This window comes from Choloepus didactylus, chromosome 8 (genome assembly GCF_015220235.1).
Source record: "Choloepus didactylus isolate mChoDid1 chromosome 8, mChoDid1.pri, whole genome shotgun sequence".
NCBI classification, from domain to species: domain Eukaryota; kingdom Metazoa; phylum Chordata; class Mammalia; order Pilosa; family Megalonychidae; genus Choloepus; species Choloepus didactylus.
In genome coordinates, this window is record NC_051314.1 from 78,339,913 (window position 1) to 78,351,132 (window position 11,220).

Genomic DNA, 11,220 nt, shown 5'->3' on the forward strand with positions numbered 1-11,220 from the left:
ATCAAGGAAGTCAGATGCCTAGATAATAGAAAATTATAGATCACACTAAGAAAAGAGAAGATACAGCCCAGTTAAAGGAACAAACTTGCACTTCAAGTGAGATACTGAAATTGAAACAACAGATTATTAATCAAACAAATCACCTAAATCAATTCAAAAATCAAATCAATGAGTTGAAGGAAGATATGGCAAAATAGATGAAGGATATAGAGAAGACATTGTGCAAACATAAGGAAGAATTCAAAAGTTTGAAAAAAACAATTGGCAGAACTTATGGGAATGAAAGGCACAATACAAGAGATGAAAAACACAATGGAGATGAACAACAACAGATTTGAAGACACAGAAGAAAGCATCCATGAAGTGGAGAACAGGACATCTGAAATCCTATAAACAAAGAACAGATGGGGTAAAGAATAGAAAAATATAAGCAGGGTCTCAGGGAACTGGATGACAACACGAAGCACATGAATATATGTGTCATGTGTGTCCCAGAAGGAGAAGAGAAGGGAAAAGGGGCAGAAAGAATAATGGACAAAATAATCATTCAAAATTCCCCATGTGTTATGAATGAAATAAAATTACAAATCCAAGAAGCACAATGTACCACAAACAGAATAGAGTGAGTAGACCAACTTCGAGATATTTAATAATCAGATTATCAAATATTAAAGACAAAGAATTCTGAATACAGCAAGAGAAAATTGATCCATCACATGCAAAGAAAGCATGATAAGACTGTGTGAATTTCTCAGTAAAAACAGAGAGGTAAGAAGGCAATGGTATGATATATTTAAGACACTGAGAGAAAAACTGCCAACCAAGAATTCTATTTCTGGCAAAACTGTTTTTCAAAAATGGTGGGGAGTTTAAAATATTTTCAGACAAATGGACACTGAGAGTTTGTGAACAAGATGAACAAGGTACCTGCTCTTTGAGAAATTGTAAAGGGTGCACTAAAGGCAGATAGGAAAAGACAGGAGAGAGAGGTTTGGAGAAGAGTGTAGAAATGAAGAGTATCAATAAGGGTAAAAAAAGAGAGAGGGGAAAAATAAAAATAAAATAAGATGTATAAAATCCAAAAGACAAAGCTGTATATAGTAGACATTAGGCAGAAACAAAAGGCTGGATACTGTATGGTCTCACTAATATGGACTAACACTGATGAGGGAAATTTGAAAGTTGAGAACATGGATTATCAGGAGATACAAAGAGGTTAGTGATTTGATGCTGAAGGATTACAGATGGTTCAGCAAGATTGATTGTGTACATCCAGAATGAAAGATAGAAGGTAAAGACTTGGACTGTATAACTTATAGAAACCTAGGGTGGTCAATGGTGGTGATTAAATGCACAAATATAAGAATGTTTTTAAATGAGGGAGAAGAAATGAATGTCAACACTGCAAGATGTTGAAAACTGGATAGTATACGGGAAAAATACAATCAATGCAAACTAGAGTCTATAGATAATGGTTATATTGTAAGTTGCTTCCATTAATTAATTAATGGAACAAAAGCAATATACCAAAGCTAAATGTCAATAAGAGGGGGACATAAGGGAGTGATATAGGATTCTCAGCGGTTGGGTATTGTCTGACCTTTTCATTGTATTTTATTTTTATTATTCCTCTATCTTTTGTATTTTTATTCCTCATTGTTCTTTTTTTCTCCTATTCCTCTTTCTTTGAGGAAGAGATGGAAATGTCCTCATATAGATTGTGGTGCTGAATGCATAATTATGTGATTATACTGGTGTGCCTGTTTGGATATATTATGTCCCCCAAGAAAAAGCCATGGTCTTTTAATCCAATCTCATGGGATATTAGGATTAGGTTGTTTCCATGGAGATCTGACTCACCCAACTCTGAGTGACACCTTTGGTTAGGGTGTGAACTCTGATTGATTGTTTCCATGGAGGTGTGGCCCCACCCATTCAGTGTTGGCCTTGATTAGTTCACTAGAGTCTTATAAAGGGGCTCACAAAGAGAAAGACTTCAGAAGAGCTGCAGCATAGGGAAACATTTTGAAGATGGCCATTGAAAGCAGATGCTCTGGAGAACACCACTTTAAAATGCAACCTGGGAGCAAGCAGACACCAGCCATGTGCCCTCCCAGCTAACAGAGGTTTTTCCAGATGCCAATGGCCTTTCTCCAGTGAAGGTACCCTATTGTTGATGTCTTACCTTGGACACTTAATGGCCTTAATACTGTAACTTTGTAACCAGATAAACTCCCTTTGTAAAAGCCCATCTATTTCTGGGTATTTTGCATTCTGGCATCATTAAAATTATTAATTTAGATAAAATTAGATTTTGGTACCAGAGAAGTGGGGTGCTGCTGAGTTTGCAAATACCAAACATGTTGGAATGGCTTCTTAAATGTATAAGGGTATGATTCTGGAAGAATTGTGAGGAGCTTGATAGAAAAGGCCTAGACAGCTTTGAAGAGACTATTGGTAGAATATGGACTCCAAAGAAACCTCTGATGAGGCCTTGAGCAGAAATGATGAATGTGGCATTGCCAACTGGAAGAAAGGCCATCCTTGTTTTAAACTGGCAGAGAATTTGGCAAAATTGTGTCCTGGTATTTGATGGAAGGCTGAATTTGAAAGTGATGAGCTAGAATATTTAGCTGAGGAGATCTCTAGACTATGTGTGGGGGGATGTAGCATCGTTTCTCCTTCAGCTTACAGTAAAATGTGACAGGACAGAGATAAGCTGAGAAATGAACTCTTGGGTATGAAGAAACCAGAAACTGATAGTTTGGAAAATTCCAAGCTTCCAGAAAGTGAGACCCCAGAGGCTACAGCCCCACATGAGGTGACCACCATTTCAGTACAAGCCAGGATTGGAGACGAAGTTATCCAGAAAGGATTTGTGGAAACTTGTGTTGTTGGAAGGCTTTGACCCTGGTTTGCTTCATGCCAAGCCAACAAGATTTTTGCAAAATCTCTATAAGTGGAACCACTGCTGGTTTGGACTGGAGAAGGGACAAATTGAAGGAAATATTTCTTCAAAGACAGAGCCATGGAGATTGAGGTCTGGAGTCAAAAGGTTTCAGGCAGGGAGAGTGGAGCAGCCCATTCACTTGGAAAAGGTGAGTTTGCCCCAGAGACAGAGCACAGGCCTTCTGCCTGGATGCTCAGGAAGAGTGCTGCCACCCCAGGCCCAGAAAGGGTGGAGCACATTCCCCGGGGAATGGGGGGAGCCTGGCCACAACCCCATAGTTCAGATAGAGGAGAGACTTTGCCTTGGGGATGCAGAGTCCAGGTGGCACCCCAATGTTTGAGGGGGTGAGGCCAAGAAGAAGGTGGTCTCCCCAATGTGTGGATATGTTGGAGCACCCACACCAGCATTTGGAGAGAAAAAGGCTGCCAAGAAGGCCCTTGGAAAGGGTTGGATTCCTGCTCTCTAAAGCCCCAAGGATAAAATGTCATTCTATAAATGACTCTCAGACTTTGAAATCTAATGAAGTTTGCCCTGCGGATTTTAGGAACTGTTTTGGTCCTCTTAAGCCTGTTTTCCTTTCAGTTTCTCCTTTTGGCAGTGGGTAAGTTTATTCCATGACTGTCCCTCCTTTGTATATTGGAAGCAGATAACTTGTTCCAAGTTTCATAGGTCCACAGATAGAGGGGAATTTTGCTTTAGGACAGACCATGCCTTTAACTGATTTTGATAGGATCTTGTACCTAACTATTGTTACTGAAAGGATTTAAGTTTCTGAGGTATTGTGTGGGATGAATGTATTTTGTATATGGAAAGATCATATCTTTCTTTTTGGGGTCCAGGGGGTGGATTGTGCCAGTTTGGATGTATTATGCCCCCCAAGAAAAAGCCATGATCTCTTAATCCAATCAAGTGGGATATTGGGATTAGGTTGTTCCCATGGTAATGAGACTCACCCAACTCTGAGTGACACCTTTGGTTAGGGTGTGAACTCTGATTGAATGTTTCCATGGAGATGTGGCCCCATCCATTCAGCCTGGGCCTTGATTAGTTCACTGGACTCTTATAAAGGGGCTCACAAACAGAAGGACTTCAGAACAGCTGTAGCATAGGGAAACATTTGGAAGATGGCCATTGAAAGCAGATGCTCTGTGGAGAACACCATTTTGAAATGCAACGTGGGAGCAAGCAGACACCAGCCATGTGCCTTCCCAGCTAACAGAGGTTTTTTCAGATGCCAATGGCCTTTCTCCAGTGAAGGTACCCTATTGTTGATGCCTTACCTTGGACACTTAATGGTCGTAAGACTGTAACTTTGTAACCAAATAAACCCCCTTTGTAAAAGCCCATCCATTTCTGGTATTTTGCATTCTGGCAGCATTAGCAAACTAGAACAACTAGGAATCATTGATTAAACTTAGGGTGGATTGTGTGGCATTTGAATAAAACTGCTAAGAAAATAAACAGAGGGATATAAGTGCTGGAGAAAATGTAGAGAGAGGGATGTTCCTTTTCCCTCTTGGAGGGAAGTAGAATGGAGCAGCCCACCTGGAGTGCAGTGTGGTGGTTGCACAGGAAGCTAACTACGGGTTTGCATATGGTCCTGCAAACCCATTATTGGGTATATATTTGGAATAACTGAGATCAGGGACATGAGTGGACATTGCACACTGGTGTTTATAGCAGCCATATTAACAATTTGCAATGGATGGAGGTGGCCAAGGGTACATCGATTGATAAACAGAATGGTGAACTATGGTGTATACATACAATAGAAAACAGAGCAGCAGTAAGAAAAAATAAAGTTGTGAGGTATAAACCTAAGTGAATGGAACTTGAAGACAGTATGTTGAATGAAATAAGCCAGAATTGAAAATACAAACAAAATGCCTGACTGATATGTACTAACTGTAATGTGCAAACTCTGAGAATTGAATCTGAGAGCATAGATTATCAGGGGAAGCCTTATGGTAAAGGATCCTAATTATAAGCTCTTACAGCAGTCACATCTGTTCATGAGTTGTAGTGGTTATCTTTAAATTCTGAGATGCTGAGCTGTTTGTGTGTAACTTGGTTGGTTCCAGCAACTTAAGGTATTTGTGTGACACCTGAAACTCAGAGCCAGAGTTCAGCATCTATGAATGTCAGCATAGAGCATAAAGCAAATGTTAAAAAAGCTGAAAAAGAGATTAGACTTCAATTAGAGATATGAATGATATGGACTTGATTAGAACTAAGGTAAACCAGACTAAAGGGAAAAGGATGATATTGACTGTGTTTTAAAACCACAACTTCTGTGTGAGACCAAAGAAAGAGATGTTTATTTGGTGTAAAATCTATACTTTCCATAGCACACTATATAATTTAACTTGTATGGTCAGTTTATTCAAACACCATAATTACATGGAGACTTAAATAGGGGGTGAGAGCCTGTTGGTTTGTACAGGTTAGCGCGAAACCCCAATACATCCCAGAGTGATTTGGGCAGAGAGTAAGGAGTATTCACAGAGCCTCCTTGAAGGCCTGGGGAAAAATGTGGAAACATTAAACTTACCCACCAGGAGAATTCCTGATATTCTTGCAAGCCTTGGGGACTACCATTGTAGTAGGGGAAGTTCTCACTCTCAGGACTTGCCCTTATAAATCTTGTAACTGCAAAGGAGAGGCTAAGCCTACTTATAATGGTGCCTAAGAGTCACCCCCAGATAACCTGTTTTGTTGCTCATATGTGGCCCATCTCTCTCTAAGCCCACTTGGCAGGTAAACTCACTGCTCTCCCCTGCTATGTTGGACATGACTCCCAGGGGTGTAAATCTCTGTAGCAACATGGGACATGACTTCCAGGGATAGTCTGGGATTGAGATAGCCTTTTTGACCAAAAGGGGGAAGAGAAATGAAACAAAATAAAGTTTCATTGTCTGAGAGATCTCAAATGGAGTACAGAGGTCATTCTGAAGGTTATCTTATGCATCATGTAGATATCCCTTTTTAGTTTTTAGTGTACTAGAATAACTAGAAGGAAATACCTGAAACTGCTGAACTGCAATCTAGTATTCTTGATTCTTGAAGATGAACATTTTACTATTTAGCTTATATGGTGTGACTGTGTGATTGCGAAAACCTTGTGGCTCATAGTCACTTTATTCAGCATATGGACAAATGAGTAGAGAAAAGAGGGACAAAAAGTAAATGAATAATAGGAGAAAAAAAAGGAGTATGAGACGTTTGGGTTTCTTTTTTACTTTTATTTTTATTCTTATTTTTTGGAGTAATTAAAATGTTCAAAAAATTGATTGTGGTGACGAATGTCCAACTATTTGATGATACTGTGAACAATTGATTGTATACTTTGGATGATTATATGGCATGTGAAAATATCTCAATAATATTGCATTTAAAAAACGGTTATGGTAATTACACTTAAAATAACAATTAAGGGAATTAAGAATAGTGATAATATTCTATTAAAAGCAAAAGGATAAAATAAGTTTAGGGTACCATTAGTGAATCAAATTCACATCAAACATAGCTTAAAGTCATTACTGAAATCAAATATCAATAATTAAAACAGAGAGATTTAATACAAATGAAGCCTAATTCTTTGCAAAGACTAAGACAATAGACAAAAACCTGTTAGTATTAATCAAGAAGGAGGAAAATTATAAAGTAATATTTTAATAAATGTAAACAAATCAAGTAAGAATTAAAATAGCAGAATATTACTTTAATCAATATTTTACTAGTATGTTTAAAAGTTAAAATTAAATTAAGTTTTCTCAAGAGTATATCCTTTCCAAAGAAACAGATGGTAAATAGAATAAATATAGTCTACTTAGTAATTATGCAGGTATAAATATACCACAAAATATCACCATATCTAGATGACGTTAGGGGCAATTTTGCTAAAACTTCAAAGAATAACACAACAACAGCATCAAAGTCTTTGTCTTGTAAAAATGTTTATATAATAGAAAAATTACCATCTCCATTAACAAATACAGCATATCTTTTTTGTCAAACAGGTCAAGGAAACTCATATGTATTTATGAATATATAAATACATAATGATTAAATGTTTGCTAATGAAATAAAGCAAAATATAAACATTCTTAGAAGTAACCAAGTAAATATTACCTCAACAATTCTAGGGTGACATACGATTTAAAAAATATAAAATTGCATTTGGCATGTTAAAAAGTTTAAGGAGAACATCTGTAGTAGAACTCAAATACATATTAACAACAGCAGGTAATGAAATTCAACAAGCAATTTACAGTAAAATTAATAGCAAGTTTGTAACAGAAAGAAGCATTTATAAAGTGATACTACTACTACCAATAACAGTAAAAATGAGTTAACTTTTATTGGTGCTTTAATATATACAAGTTGTTCTTCAAAGTTCTTTGCATTTACTCAAATGCTTTAATCCTCAAAACGAAAAGATAATACTATTATAGATTAGAGACAAGAGCTAAAATTTGACATACATAAAATCATATGAAATTAACTAAAAGCTTACATATATATGCAATGCCATTGCATTTAATTCAATATGTGAAAAATAAATGCAGAAAAACATTCACAAAATGTTTATTTTGCCTATAAAACATTAAATCTTTTTATACTCTATATAATAATTAGAATCAATAGTTGCAACATTTCTTAAATTCTAGGATGGATAAATATTTTGCATGACTTATTTACTGTTCACATAAACAAATTAGGCAATATTGTTTCTCTCTGTTGAAGATAAGAAAGTAAATTTGATGAAGATTAAAACCTTGATTAAAGTCACACAGCTGAGAAATGATAGATCTTGGATTCTGTGCATGGAGGTGCACTCCACATCTTATAATCTTAACTACTAGATGGCATTGATTTTACAAAACAATCCAAATGCCTAGTTGCAAGGAAAGCCAAAAATAATTAGGAAATGGAATAAATGTAATCATCAAATTTTTAATGTTCATATATGAGCATGAAAATGCTTATGATATAATGGGAACTAAAACAGCAGGGTTCATCACTTTATATAGAATATAATCCAAATTTTTGAAACAAATAACTTTTATAGAAAAAAGTGAGAAAATACATTGTTACAAATTGTTGACTTTGTTTTTTATTTGGTTATTGGATACTGTGTTTTATCAGTGTTTATTTATTTTTCACTTTGTCTTAGCAAGCACATAAATAGGCTGATTCTCCTGGGCTATGCCCTTTCTAAAAAAAAAAAAGAAAATGACTTAAAATGTTGCTTAATTAGCACCATACTGTGAGCTATTCCCCAAAGATCTATTTCATTACTGTCTAAATATATATCATCTCAGTTTTTAGAAAAGAAAATATCAATTCTTTATTTTTTGTAGCATTAGCAGAACATATTTCTCCCCAGTGAGATTGATTTGACTTAGGGTTAAATATGATTCTTACAGTATCATTCTTTCAGATAAACACACATTAGTTCACTGTGTTTGAAACAGGATTTCTGGATTCAAGTGACATTGTTTTTAGAGTTTAGGAATATTGATTCCTGGTGAATGAATAACACTATCAGTGGCAATGAATGAAGTAAAATGGATGCAGAAAACCCTGCACGATTTGAAATTTCCAAACCAAGGATATTTTCATAAGTTACCATGCAAATTAAGAATGTGCAATTGAAATAAATTTAGGTCAAAGAGGCAACCATAATAATAAAGCAAAGGAAACATCAAGCCTTTCTTATGAAGGTCACCAAGGAGAAATTTTAACTTTTACTTTCACAGATTTTTATGATTTGATCTTTAAAAAAAGTGAGTATGTTTATCATTCATCCTGTTACTGTATCTGTCTTTTATTATCAAAAACAATGAAACAATAAAAAGAATGGATACATCCATCATTTGTCTTAAAATGACTTAAAATTTTAGCCATATATTTCAAATTCATAAACAGAGGTAAGTATTACAGAATTGTGGCAATAAATCCTGAATACAAATTTTGATAATATTTTTCATGTTTGCCTAACAGTGGAGCAGAATTATAAATGACACACCAAACATTATTTTCTTAAAGATTGAATGTATGAATATTTTAGCGTAAGCTTAATTCTTTAAATATTTATACAGCTTTATCTGTTGCTTTGATGTGAATATGTATATTACTTTAAGCTAGCACACCTACACAAAGCACAAGAAACTAAACTTAATTGAGAATCCATCACCATGTGCTCATATCATTATCTAAATTTTGAAATGAAATATAGAAGATCAATAGCATAAAATATAAGGAAGTCACTTGAAAATGTTTTTTCTAGTAAGGAAATAATAGATTAACTGCACTGAGTACCAATGAAAACTGGAATACGCATTAGCTCTAAAAAGTAATTTTCATTTATGGATTAAGAACATGAAAAGTAATGGATTTACTAATAAATTTGTTTACACCATAGCATACGTAGCATTATTTAATAGAGTTAAATAATGGCTTGAAGCAAACTGTATGAGACCTATAAATATGTTTTCAAATTGTTTTCACACTGAAATCTTTTGCACAAATACATCTGAATTTGCATAGGTGCCCCCCCACCCCAACCCCAGGCTTGCTGTTTGATAAAAGCAACCAAGAGAACCAGGAATAAATAATACCACATTTTTCTGTATCAACACTGGTTTTCATCCACCCAATGCAAACATTGTGAGGCAACTACTGAGAAATATTTGAAAATGAGACTCTTGGAAAATCTAGGATACATAGATAGTCCAAGAAGCATGAAACTCTCTTTATGATAGCTGCAGAGAATTAGACTCATGAATATAGTAAATGAACATGTAGATTGAAAACAAATAGGAAAGATGTATAATGACATATCTATTGCACTGTTTAGTCTGTGTGTATTATTTTTAAAGCAATTTTGTATTGACTCACTCTGCCTTTCAAATATACTTTCAAAATGGTCCATTAAAATCTTCTGATTTGGGGTGACTTTTCTTTTCACTTTCTTTCCAGATCTTACAAAAGTGTGGATACAGCCATGAAAAACTATACAAGGCCAACAGTGTTCATTCTGCTGGGGTTGACAGATAGTTCTAACTGGCAAATTATGCTATTTCTTTTCCTATTTATAACATACATTTTCAGTATGTTAGGAAACCTGACAATCATCACCCTTACTCTCCTTGATTCCCATCTTAAAACACCCATGTACTTTTTTCTGAGGAACTTTTCCCTTTTAGAAATTTCAATGACAACAACTTGTATTCCTAAATTCCTGATCAGCCTAGCAACAAAGGACAAAACAATTACCTATAATGCTTGCGCAGTCCAGTTATTTCTGTTCATTTTTTTTGGAGCAGCAGAGTTCTTCTTATTAGCAGCCATGTCCTATGACCGCTATGTGGCCATCTGCAAACCCCTGCATTATACAACCATCATGAGCCCCAGAGTCTGCACCAAGCTGGTCTTTACTTCTTGGGTGGCTGCATTTCTGGAAGTCTTTCCAGGGCTGATCATGGGTCTGCAGCTGGAGTTCTGTGGTGACATCATTGATCATTTTGCATGTGACTATGGCCCTGTCCTTCAGCTCTCTTGCACAGACACCAGGCACATAGAACTCTTCTCTTTTACATTAGCTTTAGTGACACTTCTTGTCACCCTGATGCTAGTGATTATCTCCTATACACTCATCATAAGGACGATTTTGAAGATTCCATCTGCACAGAAAAGGAAAAAGGCATTTTCTACCTGTTCTTCTCACATGATTGTCCTCTGCATTTCGTATAGAAGCTGTATCTTCATGTACATTAAGCCTAATCCACAAGAAAGGGTGGCTTTAAATAAAGATGTGGCAGTGCTCAATACTTCACTTGCCCCCCTCTTAAACCCTTTCATTTATACTCTGAGAAACAAGCAAGTCAAACAAGACTTCAGAGACAATGTAAGAAAGATGTTTTCTTTCTTCTCAAGCAAATTCTATTGTCAGCAAAAAAAAAAAAAAAAAAATGAAAGAAGCTGAACACCTACATTAATCTATGATGCCAAATCTTCTTAATTTTTGCTCTTCTTTTATTCCCTCCACCCAGTTGTGACTAATACTATTATCCATTTTTGTGTAACATTCTCCTGAACTCTACTCTTTTCAATAGGTTATTTTGGTCTGGAATTCCTTTGATTGAGATAACTTCTTTCTGCTCAAAATTTCAACTGTCTGCTTAATCTACATTTTATGCTTTTCAAAAAGAAACATACCTCTATATTTGTCATTCTTCCTAATTTAGTAAAATAAATTTGCGTCC

The 11,220-nt window shown here is 35.6% G+C and overlaps 1 protein-coding gene across 1 annotated transcript; it reads left to right on the forward strand.

Annotated features, from left to right (window-relative positions):
• Positions 1-9,959: 9,959 nt before the first annotated feature.
• LOC119542734 (olfactory receptor 6C74-like) lies at positions 9,960-10,940 on the forward strand. The gene has a single exon (XM_037847408.1). It carries the CDS (start codon positions 9,960-9,962, stop codon positions 10,938-10,940), a length of 981 nt encoding a protein of 326 aa, XP_037703336.1.
• The last annotated feature ends 280 nt before the right edge of the window (positions 10,941-11,220 follow it).

Excerpts from the sequence above, each read along its gene's own strand:
- LOC119542734 (XM_037847408.1), top strand. The coding sequence starts at position 9,960 with ATGAAAAACTATACAAGGCCAACAGTGTTCATTCTGCTGGGGTTGACA.